The 25,696-nt window shown below is 41.9% G+C and overlaps 1 protein-coding gene across 1 annotated transcript in view; it reads right to left on the bottom strand.

Annotated features, from left to right (window-relative positions):
• Positions 1–25,696, bottom strand: part of MPP4 (MAGUK p55 scaffold protein 4) — an 85,955-nt gene that overhangs the window by 946 nt on the left and 59,313 nt on the right. The window contains exons 15-21 of the mRNA XM_082260577.1: positions 24,579–24,593; positions 23,573–23,611; positions 16,198–16,368; positions 11,159–11,239; positions 6,786–6,879; positions 2,883–2,991; positions 2,563–2,697 (exon numbers count right to left, since the gene is read on the bottom strand). Coding sequence (XP_082116703.1) covers positions 2,563–2,697; positions 2,883–2,991; positions 6,786–6,879; positions 11,159–11,239; positions 16,198–16,368; positions 23,573–23,611; positions 24,579–24,593 — 644 coding nt within the window. The remainder of the gene's footprint in view (positions 1–2,562; positions 2,698–2,882; positions 2,992–6,785; positions 6,880–11,158; positions 11,240–16,197; positions 16,369–23,572; positions 23,612–24,578; positions 24,594–25,696) is intronic.

Raw genomic sequence — 25,696 nt, 5'->3', positions numbered from 1 at the left:
AATACATCTGATTATAACCAAAGAGCCCATTATATTGCTATGTACTGGGGATCTAAATAAGCCTCACCTCCTATAAGCATAGCAATCATTTTGTGAAAGGATGTGAATGGTAGCTTCTAACAGTTACTAGCTGTCAGTTAGAAGGCGATGTACATACCTCAGCCATGCAAAGTTGTGTGTACAAAGGGGGGGGGGGGGATTTGGAGAGGTGAACAGGGTATTGGTTTGACTCAAGAAAAAAAAGGTGAAGTCCTTTGGGTAGGCATTGAAATACCTATCCAACCAGTCTGGTCTCCAAAAGATGGTAAAAATAGGCCACTAGTCTTCTTCAAAGGAAAAACGAAAACTCTGCAACTGGGATACAATGGGAATTAGCCCTGTATGGTCTACATAGGCTTTGCTGTCACTCAGAATGATGTAATGAAAAAAGTGACAAAGACTAAACTGGTGCCCCCATGTCAGATGTTACAACAGATCAGGTTGGTTCACACTGAGCACAAGTGTAAGTAAACTGGGATTTACAGGAACCAGTTTACTCAGTTGGACCACATGCCAGGACGCTCTGGCCATTGAGTGTGCAGTGGCCTCCCAGGGCAGAATCTTAAAAAAAAAAAAAAAACTTTCAGGCACAAAGACATAGGCTGTTGAGAGGCGCACATCTTATAACTGTGCTAGCTTCCAGCTAAAGACTTTTTCTCAACATACTGCCATTGTTAAAATGCCCATGAACACATGATGATTGCTTTATAGAGCAATTATGTCATAAATGTGCATTCTCTTATCAACTGTGCATGGACATGGGTGCTTACAATGGTGAGCTTATTATATGTAAAACGTATATAAAAAAGAGGAGAGGAGTGAAGCAAAAGCTTTTTTAAATCTTTTATAAGATCAAAAACTGATGCATATTGTCAAGGCTTGGTGCCGATCATAATATTCAGTCATTGTTAGACTCTTTTTTGTCAGATGTTTCGTAATCTTTATTGACTTCACATGCCAGCTTTTTACAGTCCTTTTTGCAGGTACTGTTAGACTTTACATTTAATTTTTTTGGACTTTACAATGTATTTACAATGAATGTTATTACCCCTTTGACTGTATTGTTTCTAGGCACACCAGCTGCTTGTCGTTTACTTTTAATTGTCATCTTTTGTGCATCTTAAAGAAAAAAAAAAGCTGTTGCTATAAAGGCCCGTACACACGATAAGAAAATCTGAAGGGAAAATTCGTCCGATGACCGATCTGCCGATTTTCGGATGGTTAGTATGGTGCTTTCGACAGCCAACTCCGTCTTTTTGGCTGACAAAATCCTGATGTGCAGGCTATATAATTTTTGTTGTCCGTAATACAACGTCCGATTTACGTCTTATTAGTACAGATTTCGATGGAAAAAAATCTTAAGAGACAGACTAGGCATGCTCAGAGATGAAAGAACACATACAAAGCAATCCAACACATGACATCACTTCTGAAGTAGAATTCTGTCTTACGGAAAATTCATATGAAAATAACCGCTTCACTTTCCACATCAGACTAGCATACCACAAAAAACAGACGACAGATCGTTCGATAATCTGATCATGTATACGGGGCTTAACTGCTTCAAAAGTGTTAGCTAGAGTTCAGTTTTAATTTCTTAGTCAAGTCCTTCAAAATCTGCAGGTGCATCTAACATCACCCTCTCCCCAGATTGACAATGCTGCTGTCCAAAGTTGTCTTCATTGCTCCTTCGCAGAATACAGCCACCCTAAAGTGGGGTACACACTATAAGAAAATCAGGCGAATGATTGTCCAATTTTCCTTGTTGTTTCACAGAAAATCGGAACCGATGAAAGAATTTTTTTTTTTTTCGAAAAATTCATATGAAGTCTCGTACAACAAAGGCTTTTTTTTGTTGTTTATTGTTTCTGATCATGCGCAGTCTTTCTTTTCTGATTTTTCTTGTACAAAAATCGTACGAAAACGGTACACATTAAACAAAAATCGTTTGTTTTTTCCTGTACGAGAAAAATTTTGGAGTTTGTCCCTTCGGGAATTTTCATAAGAAAATTCTGAATCGTCTGTAGAAAGTTCTGTACACACTATACGAAAATCGTACGAAAATTTCTTGGACGAAAATGTTCACCTGATTTTCTTATAGTGTATACGAGCTTTAAGTCAAGAAGTGTGTTACCAGCTTGATTACTAAGTGAAAATGAAGGAAAAAAGGAAACCAAGGCAGCTACCACATGTATGCCTCTTATACACTTGCATTGCCTTCTGAAGCACAATTGGAGGGGATGAGGGGAAATGCGGCTCAACTGCACATTAAGCACTTCCTAACCACACTGTAAGCTAGGCCTAAGGCTGCATTCACACTTGAGCGTAGTGTCCATTTAAATGAATGGGGTTTTACTTGTTGGGCGTTTTGGAACGTTTTTTTTTGAGCGTTTTTGGAGCTGAAAAACACTCAAAAACGCCCAGGTGTGAATGGAGCCTTAAGGATTGGTAAATTGCAATATAAAATGTTTTTGTTTTTTAGCTAATAACCACTTTTGGGCAACATGGCAGCTGCAAGGTTACCTTGAATTTCATATTGACAAAATAGTCGGTGATCATGCTGGCATTTCTCCGAGTATGCCTCATACAGTTTCTGCTTGGTGGTTTAATAAATATGACATATGGTTTAAGTTCATGCGTTCTAGCTCCAGTGATACCCTGTGACAAAGCAGAAAACATTAAATATACTTATTACAATTTACAAAGTATAGATTTGTGCTTATCATAAGTTTAAAATGAACTGTAACATTTTTCTTAGAAATAAACCCATTATTCCTGACCCATTTAACTTTTAGTGCACAATTTTTTGTAGTTTAATACATATGGAAGAGTAGTAATCTGACCTGTGGTTCCAAATCAATGATGCATATTTTTCCTTCATCAAGAACATCTTTCACCGTATCTGCACTTGTACCATACATATGTCCTTTGTAGTCTCCGTACTCCAGAAAACTAAAAGGGAAGTGAACAAATTATAGTATATATAAATATATATCTCCCAAAAGTTCTTTAAATGTATTTGCATGTAATATTTAATTGCATACATATTTCCTTAATCACTTTCACATTTGTTTCATATACAGTAATAAAACCTGTCTTGATCTTGGTATTCGTTTGCACTTCATTGTTGTCTGTGTCACCGCTGCAGCATCAGATCCTATTGAGGCACTGTTGCCACCAGTATTGCATATGCTCCTCTTTAAGTGAACGGCCAAGCTGTTCACTTCCACTTGTCTGAGTCTAGTCCGATGTGACTATGAGCCATCTATATGGGTGTATAGACATTATTGATTGACAAGCCCTCCCTCTCTTCTCCTCCATGGTGATGTTATTTTAGCTTGCATCCACCATGTTATTCACCATTTCACATTTCTATCATTGGGTCAAGGAGGAACAGGTCAATCTTGAGAATTTCAGATACTTTGGTTGGACCCTCTTCTCATGGTAGTTAGAGTAGCTAAAAATATACCACCCAGAAGTAAGATGCAAAATGGTCTTCTGAAACAGGCTACTAAGACAGGGTTTCTCCCGAGGTTGCTAGGGCTTCCTTGAGCAATGGGCAATTTCTGCCTCTCCGATAAGTTCCCAATAACACCCTTGTTCCTTTTAGCTATCTGTAAGGAGGTAATTCTTCCCAATGATGACAAGAGTAAGGAACATTCTTCCCACTGACTGTCACCCTAATGTGTCATGAGTTGTAGATTTGTAATAATTAGCAGGGGTTCCCCTAGACCAAAAATTTATTTCAAGGGTTCCTCTGTGTTGAAAAGGTTGAGAAAGGCTTTACTATGATGTGGGATCTGGCTCTTTATAAGTTGCACATGCCTGGACTCCATGCAAATACACCTGCTGGAAAATTGCGAGCCATGCAGAATTCAAGCAGGTCCTGACCCAGGATTATGGAGTTGATGAGGATTTACTTACCTTCATCAATTAGTACAAGATGGCCAAGTGAAGTCTTTTCAACAACTGAAAGGGGAATTAAAGAATTTGGGATGTAAGGCCACCAATTGAGCATGTCCCACAACAAAAGCAACACATACAATATAAGGGCTGCTAGGCGTTAAGGCCTACCTGACACATTTCTGCATATGTGTAACGCTGTTGTAAAAAGATTGGGGTGGAGTTTCAGGATGTTTGCATTCACCTGCCTCCCCTTGAGCCTCCCACTAATATTCTGGCCAGTAGAATGCATTTATGCTAAAACACCATATGCACATAAATGTGTATGTGCATAAATGAGCATACATATTGTAACATTAGAGGTATTTTATTCTGTCAGCTTTTGGCAGAAAAAAATGCTGATTATTTTCATAAGCCCATGAGCATGAGGCCTAAATGTTCCAACAAGAAGCATGCTGATACAAGGAGAAGGCAGAGTGACAGAAACACAAGCTTTCTAAAAGTGTTTCACAGTGCTAAACCTTTCTAAATTTGTAAATGTCAAGTTAGTATAAAGCAATAATAGTGGTAAAAAAAAAAGCACTTGTGGGTTTAACTATTCTTCTTTTTTTTTTTTTTTTTGTATTTTGTATTTTGTATAACTCTCCTTTGACCACTTCCGGACCTCCCGCCGCAGTTTTATGTCGGTACTTTAATGGTAAATACCAGTGTTATTTTCTTACAGGGCCAGTGGTCCTCTTTCACATAAAAGTGGTCCCAGTAGCGGATTGGCCACAGGATCACTTTTATGGGCGGCGGGAGAGATGCCCCCACCCTTCTGCCACTTCCCGGTCATTTCCCTGGCTTACCGAAGTCTTTGATAGCGGGAAAAATGATCTAATCTGTCCATGTCCTAGGCAGAAAGTTGAGTGAGGGCCAGATGGCCCCCACTCGCCTTGGAGGACTGGAGTGACGTCATACGTCGCTTCCTCCCAATGGCCTTAAAGGGCCCATTTTTTTTTTTGGCTTTTAAGGGTAGATGTGAGGTTTGAGGTCTTTTTGACCAAAGATCTCACATTAAAGAGGACCTATCCTGCTTATTTATTTTACAAGGGATGATTACATTCCTTGTAATAGGAATAAAAGTGATCAAAAAAAAATTTTTTTTAAAGGGACAGTATAAAAATAAAAGGTAAAATAAATAAGAAATGTTTTTTTTTTTTAAAGTGCCTTGTCCCTCTGAGCTTGTGCGCAGAAAGGAACGCATACGCAAATCGTGCCCACATATGAAAATGGTGTTCAAACCACACATATGAGGTATCACCACGATTGTTAGAGCAAGAGCAATAACTCTAGCCCTAAATCTCCTCTGTAACTTTAAAGTTGTAACCTGTAAAAAAAAATTAAAGCACCACCTATGGAGATTTTTAAGTACCAATGTTTGTTGCCATTCCACGAGTGTGCGCAATTTTGGAGCCTGACATGTTAGGTATCAATTTACTCGGCGTAACATTATCTTTCACATTATTAAAAAAAAAATTGGGATAACTTTACTGTTTTCTTATTTTTTAATTAAAAAAGTGTATTTTTTCCAAATAAATTGCATTTATATGAGAAAATACGGTGTGGTCTCCATTTTATTTTCTAGGGTCTCTGCTGAAAAAAATATATAATTTTTGGGAGTTAATTTTCTAGCAAAAAATACTGATTTTAACTTGTAAACAACAATTGTCAGAAATAGGCCTGGTCCTTAAGTGGTTAAGAGGCGTGGCAGGGGGTGTATCCAATGCCTACATTCTTTTCATAAGCATATGTGCATGAGGCCGAAATATTCTAACAAGAAGCATGCCGATACAAGGAAAAAGCAAAGTGACAGAAACATGAGCTTATCACTAGGTTTGGTGGGTCCAGCATGGAGGAAGAGGGTTAAATAATAGGAGTGATATATGTTGAATGCTATGGAGGGGAGAACTGTGGGGAGGTGACATCAATTATACAGACAGGTGTTATAGTAATCAGTTCATTATGATGCATGTGGTGGGTGCATGCAAGTATGAATAAAAGTTCAGGGTAAAAACTTCCATATGCACTGATGGAAAGCACTGTAGTGGAGGGGCAACCAGCTGTCAGAGTAAGAAGTAGTGTAAAATGGTACATGTTTAAAATGAATACACTCACATGGCAGTAGAGAATTCTCTACTACCATGTGAGTGTATTCACATTAAACATGTACCATTTTACCTAATACTGCACTTAGTGGCGCCGCTTGTTTTTATCTCTTCCTATCTACAGTGGGTTAAATTATGCTTGCCATCAGACTGAGGACATCACGTGGCAGAAAAATAACACTGCAGGGAAAGCTGTTTTTTGTTATTTTATCTTTTATTGGGCTGTTAGTTTATACCTTGTTATTTTTAGGTGGAGTTCGTTCATGACAGTGACAGTTCATATAATCATAAGATTTTTCTAGAATACATGTCAAAGCGAATATTTTACAGCTCAAAATACATGCTTTCTCAAACTCCATGCCTGCATTTTAGTTCCATATGTACTCTAGGAATCAGACAATTCTATATATGGTTCCTCTCAAAACAAAAAAAAAAAAATAATATATAAACCTGATTTCTACAGAAGATCAAATAGAGTTTTGGAGTGTCTGAATATTTTTAAACTAAAGAACTCCCTGAACTATGACACCACTATTTTTAGGATTCAGGGGAAATTAGTGTGCATTTATGGGAAGGAAACGCCATAAGCCCTGATGCCAAACATTTCTTTCTCAAATGCATTTGCTAATGGAAAAACACAAATTGTATATGACAATTGAAATTTGGGTATTTAAATATAAGAAACAAATACTATACCTGTGACTATATACCAAACTTTCAAACATCTCTTTAGATACAAAGAAATATTCACGCCCATCCTCTTCATAACTCTTCTTAGGACGTGTAGTGTCTGTTGGAATATAGATATTTTTATACTGACTTAAAGTGTATGTAAACCCAATCAGTAAAATCTCATTTAAGATTTAAGGTTATTTCAAAGTAAATTTGTTTTTTAATCTGGAAATTTCTTTCAAGTAAAGCCTGGTTATCCTGTCATGCATTGTCACCCTGTCACAAGGGCTTCTTTTGAACACTACAAGCAACTGGGCGTAACCCTGGCTGTTCGTGCTCAGCGTGTCCCCAATTGGAGTTATCGGCTGGGAAATCTACCCTAGTCACAAATGTATGACCTTATCCACTATGCGAAGAATTATATTAAACCTACGGGTGGTAATTCATATCTCCATTTTAAGAGTTGTCATCATTCCCAATGGACGAAAAATATACCCAAGGGTCAATTCTGTCGACATTTAATCAAGCACCATATATAAACTCTGCAATAATCACGGCTCCATAGCACCTGAAGAAAGAGCGCGCAAGACCGTTGATGACCTGGCGCATGCTCAGAAACGCGTTGTGCATGCCGTGCATAGCTTACATACTTCACATTCCCTGGTGACGGGACCGCTTCCAGCTACCACCCGCACACCGGAGCCGTCGTTCCAGACGTTTGACGGCCGACCGCTGACCGCCGTAGGAGGTAGCCGGCTTCCTTCCCTCCTACCATCAGCGATTCAGCCACAGACTGCTATGTGCGAATGGATGACACCCCCCAGAGGATCGTCCCATGATCGTTGAAGTGTTACAGCCCTACTGTCTTTGACGTCAAGTGAGTTGTTACTACTTTTGCCTTGTTTTTAATAAAAGACTGTCTGCACTTAGAGCGCTTCTCTTTCTCTTTTTTGTCTATCCAGAATCACCTCTTTGTCTGTGGAGAGCTGCTCAGTGCCTGTGGACATTCCCATTCAGGACTATATATCCTTCCATTTTATGGTATAATAATTTTTTTCCCATGTTGATTATTATTTTTTGCCTTGTTTTTCTTCCCTCCCCCTGCCTGTTGTCTTTATTAACCATCTACTCCCCATATGCTGGTGGTTTTTTAGTGCTCTAGTATTTTTGTTTTTATCCACTTGACCAGGAAATGACTGGAGCCAGAAACTCTGCCTGGACCGAAAATTGTGGAGCAGGTGATCATGGACTAATTTCTGAGGTCTCTCCTTACCACCTTGCAGAAATGGATGAGCTATAGAGATCTGGAAACAGCAGACAAATTTGTAGACCTTGTGGAAAGGTACCTAATGACTGACATTCTTACATCTTCCCTCAAAGACTCACTGACTTTCCACCCCAAGACCAGACAATCCCCAGCTACGGGTAAGACTGCACCAAGGAATGGGGGTGGAGAGAGTGAAAAATGGGGAACTAAAGGTATTTTTGGGACTGCTTCTAATGTCTGGCGAGAGCGGCCTGAAAGACCAATCACACGGAAGGTGACTAAAAATTTAATTTGTTACGGCTGCTGGGAAGAGGGACATGTAGCAGCAGTTTGCGCAGCTATTGATGAACCAATGCACTGTGACTTTCTTACAGAGAGGCGGCAGTCCCTATTTGCAACTACACTCACTGCAGTAAAGGGAAATGAGAAACCTTTATACCAAATGTGTACAGATGGTAAAAAAGCTGTTGTATTGTTGGATTCAGGTAGCCTGGTTACCTTGGTAAAAACTGAATTGGTGGTGGGAAAAACCTTGCTCCTAGAAGAATTGCGGTCATTTGTGTACATGTGGACACTTGAGAGCATCCAGTGACTACGGTGTCCTTTAAAACCTCCCTCAGTAACCTGTGTTATCAGGTGGGTTTGGTTCCCCAACTACCACATGACGCCATTGTGAGAAGGGATTTCCCAATATTCTGAGAGCTCTTGAATTGCCCAGATTTACCATTAAATGGTTCTTCAGAGCCTGAAGGTTCTCCTAGGGAAGCCTCCTAGTGTGAGGATTCCCCTGAGTTTTCCTTGTCAGTATTAGCAGGGGAAACAACAGGCCCTAGGGAAGAGCCTGACACCTCAGAAGAGGAACAGTGCCTTTTAGTGTTTGATGATCTAGAGGTACACAGAGAAAATTTTGCCACTGAACAATTGAAGGACCCCACATTACTAAGGGCCTGGGAAAATATAGAGACAATAGATGGGAATTCGTTAACCCTGACAAGAGGATTGCCCTCTCGTACTTCATCATGGAATGGAACCTGTTTTACCGGGTGCCACAGAGGGTAGAGGAAATTATTGAGCAACTGGTGGTGGCCAAACCTTACTGCAAGTTAATCTTCGAACTGGCTCATGGGCACATTTTTGGGGGACATTTAGGAGCTGAAAAGACCCGGGAAAGAATCTCACAGAAGTTTTACTTTATTTTAATTTTCCCTTTTTTTTTTTTTTTTTGCTTTTTCTTACTGGTTTCAGAAATGTACAGATTGGCCAGATCCTCTTTTACCCATGCAAGGCTATCTCACTGATCAACGGGTAGTCTCTTTTTTTTCACAAGTCTCTTAGTATGCATCACCTTTGCGATGGACCCTTGGCACACTTTTCTTCTTTTACTACTAATTTTGATCCTGTATATACTTTAGTATGCCCTCTATATGGTTGAAGTTCCTACAATTTCCTGGAAAGTTAGGGGGCTGCATGATCCTCTGAAATGGACCATGGTTATCTCTGCCCTTATCAAATACCAGCCTGCTACTTACTGCTTGCAGCAGACTCATCTTACGGTTATTACCCTGATTTGCTTAAGTTGCAGATGGGTGGGATATGCCACTCGATTCACACTTTTTATTCTTGAGGAGTTAATGTGCTGGTTCAACGGCTGTTGGATTTTGTAGTATTTATGTCAGAGGTGAATAGAGAGGGCAGGTATGGCTTTCTTTAGTGCAAAATCTTTGATCTTATTTGTCTTTATTGAAAAATATTTGATCTTATTTAAATACTAGCTGTAATTTACTTGCCGGTTCACACTGAGGCGACACGACTCCTTACTACTTCGGGGGCGACTTGTGCATTACCATGCACCACGACTTCGGAGCAACTTGCAGGGACTTCACATAATGGAAGTCTATGCAAGTCACTCCGAGGTCGCCTCGAAGTAGTACTGGACCCTTTTTCTAAGTCGGAGCGACTTGTGTTGCTCCTATTAGAACGGGTCCTGTAGCGGTCAACGGACCGCGAGGGAGCGCGACTTATCAGGCTGACAAGTCGCCTGACAAGTTGCGCTAGTGTGAACTGGCTCCAACCCCATTCCTCACAGTGGTTCTCAGACAGTGAACACAAACCTGCATCAGTCTTATTCTGATATTACATTGGCTATTCATTCGAACATTGCTTTAAAGTTGTATGTCATGCTACATCGTAATGGAGATAAAAATGCCCATCTATTCATGTAACATCGCTGCAACAAGCCAGTCCAGTCTGGCTGATCCCGCTGTGGGATGCTGAGCTGTGACTCATTATAAGTTCTATACGTGATGATATGCTACAAACTTGATCATTCTCAGAGGAGAGATGTCCTTTTTGCTGATTTTTGATATCACATCCATAAAAGCATGATTTACTCCGTACCTACAGTATGGGAGGCCAATCAATCTGGTAAGCGCGTTTGCCCTCTTTCCATGGTGGTGGTTCACGAGAGAATCGGGTGCTTTATGGACTGATTAACTATTAACATAATGGACTATTAACATGGGGTTTCAAACAACTATCTCTTTGGACCCCAAGTACTGTGTGCTGGGGATTCTGGATGATTATAGCTCTAAGGAATCCCAACAGGTAGTCATACATAGAGCATTATTTCAGGCTAGAAGGCTTATATTGCCATATTGGAAATCTGATCAGGCCCCAACCTATAGAGAATGAATTAATCATTGGGGGGGGGGCACACTCTGCTAAGAAAAACGCATTTACCACCATAGAGGCTGCCCCCGTAAATTTGACAAACTATGGGGGGGGGGGTATGGGGTGGCTAGCTGTGCCAGGTTGGTCACCCCTTGACGTTATTATTGACATAATTTTTGATAGTGTGTCTACTACACTATATTGCTTATCTCCACTTCTTTTGTCAGGGTACTGCTACTCTGCAACCCGTACTATCTGATGTGTACTATTTGTGGGGTTAAGATGTATCCAAGTTCTGCATACTTTTATGATGTGATGACTCTGGACTGGTTTTTCTTTTGCTGTACTTATCTCAGTGTGTACAATATCAGTTTTTATTTTTTGTTTATTAAACTTTTTTTCATGATTTAAAACAAAAATTAATCGGTAGCTTTAGTTTTGGAATGATAACATTACTTACGTGGCACTGGACTTTGAAATACACTGGGATTTGAACGAATAAGTTGCCTTCTTAGTTCATTAACTCCAACTCCTGAAGGCCCTACAGGTAAAAAAATATATATTTAAACTAAATTTATTGAAAAACTGTTCTTCATCTCCAGTTGGAATGAAGAATCAGATGCATTCTCATTTTGTTAATTTGAGAATATTACAACACAATTACACATCGACAAACAAAATGGAACATGCTGCCATGTGCACATGCTCATGCAATATGACAAAACTGTACTGCAGATAAAAAGCTTAACTCCTGGATACGAAAATATTGCTAAAATAAATACAAGAGGCATGTGTATTCTTTCTTCAGTCTTGGTGTGCTTTGTGTATTGATTCCAGACCAGTGCAGTAATCCAGTGTGAAAATTTACCTCTGTACAGGAGCTTCCTATAATAAAGACCAGTCAGTGCTGCGCTCTTCTTGTACAGGACGACTGGTCTTGTATCTGCACCCCTTTGTAGATATCTTCAGACTGCCTGTAGTGGGTGGTCCTGCTGGGTCCCTCCCACAGCTCTGCTATCTGCAGAGCCTTTACAGCACAGTGATGAATGTCACTGCTACTTTTGTATGGTAATATCTGGGTTTGCAATGTGTTTAGTGCACACAAAGTGAATTAATATCCTCTGTAGCTATATAGAAATACACTACATACCAAAAGTATTGGGACACCTGCCTTCACACGCACATAAACTTTAATGGCCTCCCAGTCTTAGTCCGTTGGGTTCAATAATGAGTTGGCCCACCCTTTGCAGTTATAACAGCTTCAACTATTTTGGAAAGGCTGTCCACAAGGTTCAGGAGTGTGCCTATGGGAATGTTTGACCATTCTTCCAGAAGTGCATTTGTGAGGTCAGGCACTGATGTCCTGGCTTGCAGTCTCTGCTCTAATTCATCTCAAAGGTTGTCCTATCAGGTTGAAGTCAGGACTCTGTGCATGTCAGTCAAGTTCCTCCACCCCAAACTCGCTCAGCCATGTCTTTATGGAGTCCTGACCTTATCCTGATAGAACACCTTTGGCATGAATTAGAGCGCAGACTGCGAGCCAGGCCTTCTTCTCCAACATCAGTGCCTGACTTCACAAGAAGACTGGTCAAACATTCCCATAGACACACTCTTAAACCTTTCTGAAAGTCTTCCCAGAAGACTTGAATCTGTTATATGGACTAAGACTGGGATGTCATTAAAGTTCATGTGCGTGTAAAGGCAGGTGTCCCAATACTTTTGGCAATATAGTGTATATAGGCTCATGTGCCCCGAGTGCAATTTTATAGACAGAGTTAGTGGGATCAAGAAATTAACTTAAATCAGCCACGCACACAGAGAAAAGGGTAGAAGAGTGAAGAAATTAAGAATGAGTGTGACAGAACGATTTGGCATCCCGCTTAGGTGTTTCCGCCAAACAGAGCCTCCTGCCCTCCAAACCCTTCCAGCACACCGAGAGCTAACACGGTAATACCAGCCTTTTTACCCCAAACATTGTACACAGATAAGATGTTGAGGTAAAACCAAAGAAATTACTGTTCATTGAGCAGAAATACAGGTTTTTATACACCTCAAAGGTAGGTCTGGCACCACATGAACAATAAAACCAGTATAAAAAAAGTATATATTATGAACTGTGAATGCGGTGCGTTCTATATTGGAAAGACACGCCAAGAGTTTGGATTACGAGTGAACAAACATGTACAAAGCATGTCCATCAGCAATTTTCACCTCCCTTTGGGCCGTCATGTGGCCCACTTTCACAAGAACAAAATTCCCAAAGTCTGCTTTTCTGTCCTAGACCGTATACATATTCCAGCCAGAGGAGGGTGACTGGAACAAGTCCCTCCTACAAATTGAAATGCGCTGGATCAAAAAACTAAACACTACTAGACCACCAGGACTCAACTAAAGCGAAAGCTATCGTCCTTTCCTGGAGGGTTTTGCCTCCAGGAAAAACTGATTAATAACATTCCACATTTAACAAATACCCTTAACACAATATCCCACCCCTTAATTACATAACCTGGACCAAACACCCCAGGTAATACCCACCACCAACACCATCCATATATCCCTAAAAAATCGAAGTCTGACATTTCTGTATCCCTAAAGGGACTACCTCACCTGAGCCAGCAATGTCTCCCCCTGTGGGATCTCCTTCATCCCTTTTGTACAATTATGATTGCTGCTATGTATTATTTCATTTATGATATTTTTACCTTACTGTTAATAATTATGCTTTAATTATTCTTCTCACTTATTTTTTCCAAAACTGTGACATAAATTACGTCGTCGTATCCCTGGACCATGACTTTTGTTCCCCCAAATCACACCCGGCACAGGTAACCCCAGAGGCAACTTCTCTGGGGGCTGACAGAGAAATGCTCCCAATGCTGGGAACATTATCCATGTCTAACACCTGTGTCGGCAGCTTCGGAACATCTTCTTTCCCTTCCATCGTCACCAGCAGGGTGCGCGCGCAGCCCAGTCTGAAGCACACCACGCTGACACGCTTACCCGGAAGACGGGTTTGCGCCGTGACGCTCCGATGCACCTTGTGCGCATGCGCGAGCGGGTATAAATAGCCGGGGATTTCCAATAGGGCGCCACTTCCCTCCAGCCGAGGGAACGTGACGGACACCCAGGACCCGCTCCTACTGGATACCCAGCTTTACTCCCTAAACAGTAAGTCTACCATCCGACAATGCTATCCCAGGCATTGTCAGGATGACTTTTTCAAGTGTTTAAATGCCTTTATTTCAGGCTCACTTGCACACTATCTTTACCAGGGAAACACAAGACCGGGACTCCCTCTACTGGTGAAAATCTGCAATACTCACATTGTAAGTTACACAGCCTTATTATTAAAGAGATTCATATAATTTTCCAAATGTCTTCAATACTGTGAATATTTACTTCGTTCATACACATTTTAGGGAACCAAAAAGCGATTCCCTCCCAACAAGACTGAGTATCTACACACCTCTGTAAGTCCGTTACAAATTTATTTCTCTTTTTTTACAATTTATGAATAATTTCACAAAAAACCGCCAAAACATTCTTTACATCACAGAGACAGCGATTCCTCTGAAATCCTGTGTGAACAATTTTGGGAAAACAAACACAAAGGTTCGGGATTCGACGTAAATGCCACAAGTACGTGTATACTTACCCTACCATGCCAGAATGGAAAATAATTATTTATTACGTATGTATTTTTTGACATCCACCCACTATATATCTTTCAGATATGGTGGCCCATTCCTTTCCTTGATAAAGGCAACGTATGATAAAATGCCGAAACGCGTTGGAAATCTCAGATATACTCTCTCTCAACACGTTCCAAAGTCTCACAAATGAGCCTGAACAGATAGAGATTTATATCCGTGTCACCATTCACATTGTCACCTTTCTACCTTACTCTACCTCACTCATGGGTCTTTAACCCATTGGCACCTTTTTACTTTATGTATTCATTTATGAAATTCTACCTTGAATAAATTGCTATATATTTTACTTATTATGTTTATATCATCTTACTGAGCCCTTAAAGTCCCACCCCCTTGGCTTGAGGCACCAAACACTGCTTTAAGATAAAACCAAATATTTACCCAAAACATCACACAATGGTTTAGATAACGAGGTAGAGTTGACGCAAGGCTAATCCTATCATGTAGTAACCTCCAAGAGTTAGCCAAATTAGCCAACAGACAGAAACAATAGGTGACTTACTTAACAATGGAAATTCACACCTAGGAGGCCCACAATGGGAGAGACACGCCTAATAACCAGACTATAGCAGGAGACCCCAGTATCAGGTTGCTTTAGCTAATTATATCATAACATCTGCTCTGAGTCTCAGTCTAAAGCAGTCATTGCTGGTTTGGGCATAAAGGCCCCAAATATGTATCTGGGTCCTTCAGTTCCCAGAGTCTGTGTGTTTTGGGCAGACAACTTGAATCTGAAGTAAAATTACTCTAAAGGTCCCCCAGGGACACACCTCCCATAGAGTACAGCCCCCCTGCCCCAAACACCAAGACCCATAGACAGTAGGCAAGAGGCTAGCCTGCAGTCCCCTCCAAAGTCGCTGTCCCAGTTGGGTCTGTCACAGAGAATAAGGCCCCTTTCACACGGGGTGGACTCCATAAAGCGCATCAAACTGCTCAGCGGGGATCTCTGCGTCGATCCCTGCTGAGCAGGCGGATGACAGGTCTGTGTCCAGCCCGCTATGCAGAGTAGAAACGGACACAACCCCTCTGTTCGTTATGGGGTGGTCTCGTGGAATTGGACGGCCTGCCCGTTTCCATCGGAGTTTCATCCAATCTGCCAGATGGATGGGGAATGAATCCCCCACCCATCTGATTTTAGCAGACAGGATCAGATCGGATGTCGGCGGGTGTCAGCTTCATAGAGAACAGTAGATGGTCTGATCAGGTCCGCCTGAGAAACTGACAGGCGGACCAGATTGGATCGCTCATGTGATACTAGTATAAGGCTGAAAATCCTGAAATGGAGGTTTACATGTCTGGTTTGGATACCAGGATAATAAAAGTGTTTCTGAGCCCGAAATCTTTTTTCCAGGCATTTTTCCTTTATTTGCATCTTGGAAATCCTGGTTATAACACACTTCATGTACTGGGGTGGCTATATTTACTCTTTCACTGTATCTATAGAGGAAACTATAGTAGCTCCCAGCCTGGACTACAAATATGCCTGCCTTTGTTTCTCTTTAGGGAGATTAGTAGTTTACAGAAGAAATATTGTAATATATTGCTGCTTACCAAACTTTAGATGTGGTGGCTGCATTCGTTTTCTTTTTTTCAGGCTAAGAACATTTTCAGCAAGCACAGAAAATACACAGTGAGCTGTGTTGAAAGCAAACACACTTTTTGTTTTTGGGTTTAGTTACTTTTTAAATAGAGCTCTTCTCTCATTAGTATACAGTTTTTATTGGAGAAGAATGACACAGGTGAATTAGGTACCGCATACTTGTAGTGAATGGAAATCTTAACTAACCTAGAAGTACAATGAGTCTGTGGCGATCACAAGGCCTTCTCTGATATCTCACAACTTCCTCATAGGGTGCAGCCACAGTGTGGTAACAATTGTTGGGACAGCGGGAGTAACAGGAGACATGAGTGTTGTGGGACTTTCTGCGGCAGAGCCTCATACTTCTCCGAAAACCAGCTGTAAATATAAATAAATGTCCAGTGTTAGAGCAATGCACTCCAAAAATCACAACATAAATACAATATAAAAGCAAATGTTACAGTACAGTATATTGTTTTTTAACTGCAGTACAAAAACAGACACAGTCATTTAAAATCACGGCCTCCATTACCAAATCCAGATTTGATTGTTGGTGCATAATGTGTCCTTACATTACCTAGAAAGATACAGTGGCCTGAAATGAAGACAGACAGTTTTGTTTTATCCAGCTGTATTTACTAGTGCAATTTATAACATCATCCAAGTGAATTATACAGTGCCTTGAAAAAGTATTCATACCCCTTAAAATGTTCTAAATTTTGTCATATTACAACCAAAAACGTAAATGTATTTTATTAAGAAGAAAGCCATAAGAAGTCCCGTTTGCAGTTTGTGAGAAGCCATGTGGGGGACACAGCAAACCTGGAAGAAGGTGCTCTGATCAGATGAGATCAAAATTTAACTTTTTGGCCTGAAAGCAAAACGCTATGTTTCGGAAAATTAACACCGCACATCACCCTAAACACACCATCCCCACCGTGAAATATGGTGGTGGGAGCAACATGTTGTGGGGATGCTTTTCTTCAGCAGGGACAGGGAAACTGGTCGGAGTTGATGGGAAGATGGATGGAGCCAAATACAGGGCAATCTATGAAGACTTGTTAGAGTCTGCAAAAGACTTGAGACTGGGGTGGAGGTTCACCTTTCAGCAGGACAACGACCCTAAACATATAGCCAGAGCTACAATGAAATGGTTTAGATTAAAGCATATTCATGTGTTAGAATGGTCCAGTCAGTCCAGACCTAAATCCAATTAAGAATCTGTGGCAAGACTTGAAAATTTCTGTTTACAGACGCTCTCCATCCAATCTGACAGCGTTGAACTATTTTGCAAAGAAGAATAGGCAAAAATGTTACTCTCTAGGCAGAGGCGTAACTAGAACCTTCAGGGCCTCGGTGCAAGAAACCATGAAGGGCTCCCTGGGGCTCTTTACTCTCGTTGTGGGGCCCTTTATTACGGTCCCGCAGCGGGACCCTTTCACAAGTTATGCAGTGGGTCCCCTTCCTGCCATCTTGGGGCCTCCCCACGGTGGTGGAATGCCAGGGCCCTGTCGCAAGTGTGACCTTTGCAATCCTGGAAGTTCACCCACTGGTGTCAGTAGTTTTTATTTTTTGGTATTTTAATTGTATTATTTTTTATAATTTTATTTTATTTTTTTTACAATGTCACTGACTATGACTCTGTCCATTCAGAAAAGGAAGGAGCTGGTAAATTACATATTTACCGACCCCTTCCTGGTTCTCTATTGTGACATATCCCCTGCAGCAGCCGGTTAGATAGGAGGAGTGGTGGGGGGGCAGCATACAGAGGAATCAATCTCCTCCATTTTTCTCCTGCAGCTACAGAAGGAAAAAGGAGGACAGTGATTTCTCTACATGCTGCCTCCGCTGTCCCTCCTATTCAGGTGTAAAGGGGAGCCACATGGGCCCCCTTGAGCATGGGGCCCGGTTGCGATTGCAACCCCTGCAACCCCTGTAGTTACGCCCCTGTCTCTAGGTGTGCAAAGCTGTTAGAGACATACCCAAAAAAGACTTACAGCTGTAATTGCAACAAAAGGTGGTTCTACAAAGGATTGACTTAGGGGAGCTGAATTCAAATGCACTCCACACTTTTCAGATCTTTATTTGTAAAAAAAATGTAAACCATTTATCATTTTCCTTCCATTTTACAATTATGTGCAACTTTGTGTTGGTCCATTACTATCACATTTAATCCCAATAAAATATATTTTAGTTTTTGTTTATAACATGACAAAATGTAGAAATTGTCAAAGAGTATGAATACTTTTTCAAGGAACTGTATAACAACAACATGTCAGAAAAAATACAATAAAATAAAAAACAGAATCACTGAGTTGGAAAAAGGATCACCCCCTCATGTCAGTATTTTGTTGGACCACATTTTGCTTTAACTACAGCCTTTAGTCTATTGGGATTTGTATCTACTAACTGCCCATCTAGACTTTGCAATATTTTCAAAAGTCTTTTTTGCAGAACTACTCAAGTTCAGTTAAATTTGATGGTAATTGTTTGTGGACTTCACGTCATTGGGGTTTAAGTCTTGGCTCTGACTAGGTCACCTTTTTCTCCTTCAACCAGTGTGTGCAGGGCCGGACTGGGAATAAAATTCAGCCCTGGAAATAATTTCATACCAGCCCCATAGAATTGTTTTACCGGCCCAACAGCATAACGCCATTATTTTCTTGTTCATAATAGGGAAAACCATGAGTTTTAAAGCACATTTGAAAAGTGTATTATATATAGATAAGACAGACATGAAAGCACATAGGACTTTATAAATATAAGAGCAAACTTCTTTCCAGGCTCCCTCAGAGACTGGAGACACGATAAAAGAAAAGAGATGGTCAGAGGCTGCGGACATGTTACAGGAGCTTGTCAGAGGCTGTGGACATGTTACAGGAGCTTGTCAGAGGCTGCGGATATGTTACAGGAGCTGGTCAGAGGCTGCGGATATGTTACAGGAGCTGGTCAGAGGCTGCGGATATGTTACAGGAGCTGGTCAGAGGCTGCGGATATGTTACAGGAGCTTGTCAGAGGCTGCGGATATGTTACAGGAGCTGGTCAGAGGCTGCGGATATGTTACAGGAGCTGGTCAAAGGCTGCGGATATGTTACAGGAGCTTGTCAGAGGCTGCGGATATGTTACAGGAGCTTGTCAGAGGCTGCGGATATGTTACAGGAGCTGGTCAGAGGCTGCGGATATGTTACAGGAGCTGGTCAGAGGCTGCGGACATGTTACAGGAGCTGGTCAGAGGCTGCGGATATGTTACAGGAGCTGGTCAGAGGCTGCGGACATGTTACAGGAGCTGGTCAGAGGTTGAAGACATGGTACAGGAGATGCCATGGGCTGTGGACCTTGTACAGGAGATGCCATGGGCTGTGGACCTTGTACAGGAGATGCCATGGGCTGCGGACCTTGTACAGGAGATGCCATGGGCTGCGGACCTTGTACAGGAGATGCCATGGGCTGCGGACCTTGTACAGGAGATGCCATGGGCTGCGGACCTTGTACAGGAGATGCCATGGGCTGCGGACCTTGTACAGGAGATGCCATGGGCTGCGGACCTTGTACAGGAGATGCCATGGGCTGCGGACCTTGTACAGGAGATGCCATGGGCTGCGGACCTTGTACAGGAGATGCCATGGGCTGCGGACCTTGTACAGGAGATGCCATGGGCTGCGGACCTTGTACAGGAGATGCCATGGGCTGCGGACCTTGTACAGGAGATGCCATGGGCTGCGGACCTTGTACAGGAGATGCCATGGGCTGCGGACCTTGTACAGGAGATGCCATGGGCTGCGGACCTTGTACAGGAGATGCCATGGGCTGCGGACCTTGTACAGGAGATGCCATGGGCTGCGGACCTTGTACAGGAGATGCCATGGGCTGCGGACCTTGTACAGGAGATGCCATGGGCTGCGGACCTTGTACAGGAGATGCCATGGGCTGCGGACCTTGTACAGGAGATGCCATGGGCTGCGGACCTTGTACAGGAGAGGTCATGGGCTGCAGACACGGTACAGGAGATGTCATGGGCTGCGGACCTTGTACAGGAGATGCCATGGGCTGCGGACCTTGTACAGGAGAGGTCATGGGCTGCAGACATGGTACAGGAGATGTCAGGGGCTGTGCGGATATTGTACAGGAGGTGATCAGAGGTTGCGGATATTGTACAGGAGGTGATCAGAGGTTGCGGATATTGTACAGGAGGTGATCAGAGGTTGCGGACATTGTACAGGTGCCTGAGGAGAGGGGGCAACTAGAACATGTTACACCCTGAATACTGGGGGAGCTACACTCAGATTGAAATTCAGCTGTTCCCTGCTGAACTAGACAAATCTCAATCTGTGTGTAGCCAGCTTTACCTTATTCCTTCCTCTTTAGGCTTCCTCCAGTGCTGTGACTTGTCCCCTTCAGCTTCTATGTAAAGTACTGGCTGTGGTCACACTTCAGCCTCCCAATCATCCTATACAGGGTTAATGTCCCTGTATAGTATGTGATGATGTCAGGACTTTGTGTGGAGGAAGAGAGCACTGGAGCTGTCTGCAGCATGGAATAAGGTAAAAGAGGCATTTCTCCCCCTCCCCCTCCCCACACCTACACTGCAAGGGCAGACTTTTTTTTTTATACTTTCCTGGAGTTGGCCCTGTTATGTATTTACATTCAGTGCTGTTTATACTTAGATTTTCTAATAGGTTAGGAATATGCATAGACTTCTGAGGTGATACATAGATGGATTCCATATACATACTATAACTTATTATATAAGATGTGTGTGGAATACATCTATGTATCACCTCAGATGTCCCAGTATATCCCTAACCTATTCCAGAAAGTGTCTCTCTGTCTGCAGGGAAGGTTTACACACAGCATAGTAGAGGGTGGAAGGCAGAGAAGGTCAAGACTCATGGGGAGAAGATGAAGGCTGCCATCTGTCCTCTCAGATCTTCATACAGGGAGAGATATGTGCTGGGCAGGAAGCAATGATCGGGACTGCTGTCTGTGTAACTTCTTCCAGCTCCGCCCACCTGTACTGGAGCTCCGTGAAAGCCCCGACTCAGCCAGCTGACCAAAAGAGGCGTGGCTGCACTGCAAAGCAAATCACTCAACCAGGCACCAGTTCTAATGAAGTGGGCGGCACCCGGCCGCTGCTCTTGTGAGAGAAAAAAAAAAAAAACATCCCAGGGCAGCTGAGCTCAGCTCATAGCCGACAGCAGCCCCAGGGCAGCCGGCCTGGCGGGAATTTTCCCGCTATCCCGGCAAGCCAGTCCGGCCCTGAGTGTGTGGTCCCCTTTGCTGTGTGCTTTTGGTCATTGTCATGTTGAAAGGTAAACCTTCCCATTGACAACTTTCTGGTAGAGGGCAGCAGATTTTCTTCAAGAATTTGATGGTATTTTGCCCCATCCATTTGTCTTCTATCCTGATAAGTGCTCAATTCCCTCCTGCAGAGAAACACCCCCATAATAGGATATTACCACCTCCATGCTTTACTATAGGAATGGTGGTATTTGGATGGTCAGCTATATTGGATTTACATCAGACATATTGTTTGATGTTGAGGCCAAATAATTCAATTTTAGTCTCTGACCGCCTTAAACGCACCTTGAAGATTCTGAGGCTGCATGGAAAAAGGTGTTATGGCCAGATGAGACTGAAATTGAATTATTTGGCCTCAACACCAAATTATATATCTGGCAAAAATCCAATACAGCTTACCATCCAGATAACACCATTCCTACAATACTGACATAAGAGGGGTGGTTATTTTACCAACTCAGTAAATCTTTTTTTTGTAATTTATTTTTTTCTGGTATGTTGGTATAGCACTGTCTCCGTAGGGCTTGCTGTGTGATGACTTCTTGGGCTTCCTCTGATTACCTGCAGTCACTTAGAGAGAGTTCACACATCCATCCTTACTCCCAGTTACTCGTTACTCAGTAAACTGTCCAGGGGTTTTGGTATTTATTGTGGAGCTTTTTGGGAGAAGGGAATAGTGGGATACTCCAACTTGAACTATTTACAGTGGATGAGATCACTTGGCCTCACCAGGTTACATGTGGAAGCAGTCACACTACTTTAACCATACTGCCACTTGTATGGAGGGGGTTAGGTATTTTTGCTCTCTCTCTCCAGCAACAGACTTAATGCACTACATTATTTTCAGGATACTCTCTAGCATCCCCTTGACTAACACCCGTCCACTGACTCTCCTAGCTGAAGGGATGGCCCTCTCAGGACAGGCCCTGTGACACAGATCTGTACTCACTGTATGCAGAATCAGATCCTTTCCAGTGTCTCCCTTCCAGCCAGCTCTGCAGGACCTTCAGGTTCAGTTCCTCTCTAACTCTCAAGTCCTCAGGTCAACCACCCGAGGCCGCATGGCAACTTCTACAAAGGAGAGGCAGCCGACCCCAACCTCCGGGATCCCGCTCTCAAGCTGAAAGACCCTGAGCACATGTGCCCTTGGCATTTATACAGTATCCCAGCACGCAACAAGACATTTTCCTCTGCCAATCCCTAGGGCTGTACATGCCTGTGCACTCATTCGTCAGGTTTCCTCCCACTGTCCAAAATGCCTCCCTATTGGACCAGTGTGAAACACTTCAGACAAACTGAGCTGTACCTGAGCACCATGAGCAGACCTCACTAGCAGATCCTGCTCTCTGGTTGGCAGAGAACAATATAGATTTACCTGGCAATCATTCTATACTATACTATACTATACTATACTATACTATACTATACTATACTATACTCTCTCTCTAGCACCTACCTAGGAGGGTGCTACATTGGTGTTGTATCTTTCACCTAGACGTTATAAGTTGCACTGGGTAAATACAGCTGGATAAAACAAAAACTGTGTCTGTCTTCATTTCAGGCCGCAAAGCAACAAAATGTGATTATTTTAAAGAGAGGGGATTATTTTCTACACCCACTGTATCAATAGTTCTCTTTATTTTATGGATGCTGTCTCATAACAAATCCATAAAAGATTGTATGTGGTCAGTCTCAGAACAAGCTCAGCTGAAAAGAGAATTCAAGTTAAAAGTAGAACATTGTGAGCAAGCAGGCTCTTTATTATATGGTGCGCCTCTTCTGCAATAAAACACTCTTACGTTCCTGCTCTTAATCTTCTTTAGAATGATTGTGAGCAGTCATTCTTGGATGCTCTCTGAAGGTCCGGCTTACATTGTCAGACCTTTAGTGCCCGGAAACGGTGGCTCCTGTGCGCATGCAGGAGAGTGACGTCATGGCGGCTCCGGTCACTCACATAGCCAAAGCTCGTGAACCCGGAAGACAGACAGGAGAACATGTCAGCCCTCTCAGCAGCGACTTTACAGTGCTGGAGGGCTTCATTCTAAGGTATTTCATAATGTACTAGTATGCGATGCATACTGGCACATTATGCCATTGCCTTGAAGTTTTTTTTTTGTTTTTTTTAAATTGGCAGTTTACAAACGCTTTAAAGCTTATCTTCTTTAAGAACCTTAATGTATGTTAGGTGTATTTTATAAGAAATGTATTCTCAAGCTGGTAATTTTTCTATGGATAGTTTATCCACATTCCTTTCCATTGCAATAATAGCAAGTCTCATACATACCAACACCATATCCGGACCCATCACCAAATTCTTCCTCTTCTTAATGTGGAGAGCCATGTAAAAAAATCGAAAGTTAGGAAAATGTTATGATATAATGAAGCAATGGTGTTAATGTAATATACATCATATGGTATGCCATTTTTACCCAGCCCATACACTAATTTCCATACATTTATTTTTATGAATTCCTTATTAAAAGTGGACCTGAACTTCAAAAATGAAGATTTGTTAAACAATAAGGAAAATTAGATACGTTAATTGTACCTCCAGGGATGTTGAGTGTGCCTAGGCACTTCGGTGCCCGCAGCCTCACATACATGCAGTTTGAATTTCAGAAAGTCTCAGGAGATTTGGAGATGTCAGTACTGTGCAACTCACTGTTCTCCATGCTGGAGACTCTAACATGAGGAAGTAAAACTCTGCCTCTAACAATATGGCCACCTCAACACAGAAACACAATGCTTAAAAGGCGTGGTAATTTAGTAATGGAGGAAAGATCGTGTGCAAACTGCAAAGAGACCACAGCAATAATGATGGCTACTGATCCTTTGTCAGTTTGCCTTTTTGGATACAGTTTTTAGAGTTCAGTTCCTCTTTAATTCTCAATTAAATGTTCAGTTTAAATTTTCTTCATATATTCCAGGTGCATTAAAACAAAAGAGGTGCAAAGTCTTGCATTTTATTTTCCTACGAAAGCAGCCACAGCCTGAATGAAAATTCTGTCCCCTGCCAGCACGTTACAGAAAGAGGACCCTTGCTTTCTGTATGGTAGCAGTGGTCCCCATACAGAGGTCTGAAACACCCCTGCTGATTGGAGAGCTATAGGGTTGACTCACATTATATGTATACTATATAGTGCAGGTCAGTGACCAGACCTGGGTCCATAGTTCTCTCCCACCTTTGCCCCATGTTGGCACTATATCTTGATTAAAGTATGCTATGTACCTGTGGCTACCTAAAAACCTTTGATAAAAATCTCCCCAAAACTGGAAATGGTTCATCTTACCTCCTTTTAGCTCCTCTGGCAAGGTAAAGAACCAAATAGACAAGTGTTAGCACAAGAATATGTATTGTACACCAACTATTTATTCATAGATCTAGTTATATGACCATTTGGGCTTTAGATTCTGGAATAAATAAGTTTGAATGCAAAGAAGGGGTCTCCAAATTTTCTAAATAAAGGGTGAGTTCACAGTTCATAGGACTTCAGGGTGGCCTGACTTTGGCCAGTGGGAGTAGAAAATGCCCTGACATCAGTGGGAATAAACAATACTCCCGGCTGGCTTAGTGGGAGTAACAAAATGCCAGAATTGTTGGTCAATGGAAGCAAACATTGGGAGCACCTGTGGTTAGTGGAGGGCATGGTAATAATACCCTATTGTTGGTGTCAGTGCAATAAATAGTGCCCTTTAGTTGGTATCAGTGGAAGGAATAGTGCTCCGTAGTTGGTATCAGTGCAAGGAATAGTGCCCCATAGTTGGAATCATAGCGATAAGGGGAGTTGCGGTATGAATAAACAAGCACATATATCATATGGTAAGTCTTGTCCACCAAATATACAACAAGAAAAAAGATAAATGCCCAATTTTTGTGTGCTAATACCCCTCGTGGACTTGAATATTCATATCAATATTTCGTCAGGTATTGATATGATATTATATGATATTGAAATGAATATGCATCACTAATAAGCTAATATTTATGCTCTCAGAACAAATAATGTAAAGCCCTTTATTTGGTACGTCTCTGAAGAAGGACTCAACAAATAATTTTTAGTCCGAAACATGATAGACGATTCCATGAACTTCACCTCATAGCCACCACAGGGAATATCCCAAGTGGTGACGCACTATTGGTTTTTCCAATGAGTGCTGGTGTATGATTTATCATGGGCATAATTGTTACTGTTGTTTTTATTACAATCAACAACGTTTTCTATTCCTTGATGTTTTTATCTATACTATGCTTGTAAATTTAATAAAAGGATTTTTTACACATACTTATATGGTATGCATTTTTAAGTCCACGAGGGGTATTAGCATACAAAAATTGTGCCTTTATCTTTTTTCTCATAGTTGGAATCAGTGCAAGGACTAGTGGCCCATAGTGTGAATCAGTGCAAGG

The sequence above is a fragment of the Pelophylax lessonae genome, assembly GCF_965119305.1.
Source record: "Pelophylax lessonae genome assembly, chromosome: 6".
NCBI lineage: Eukaryota > Metazoa > Chordata > Amphibia > Anura > Ranidae > Pelophylax > Pelophylax lessonae.
Note: the sequence above shows the minus strand (reverse complement) of the source record. Positions and strands in the feature narration are given on the sequence as shown.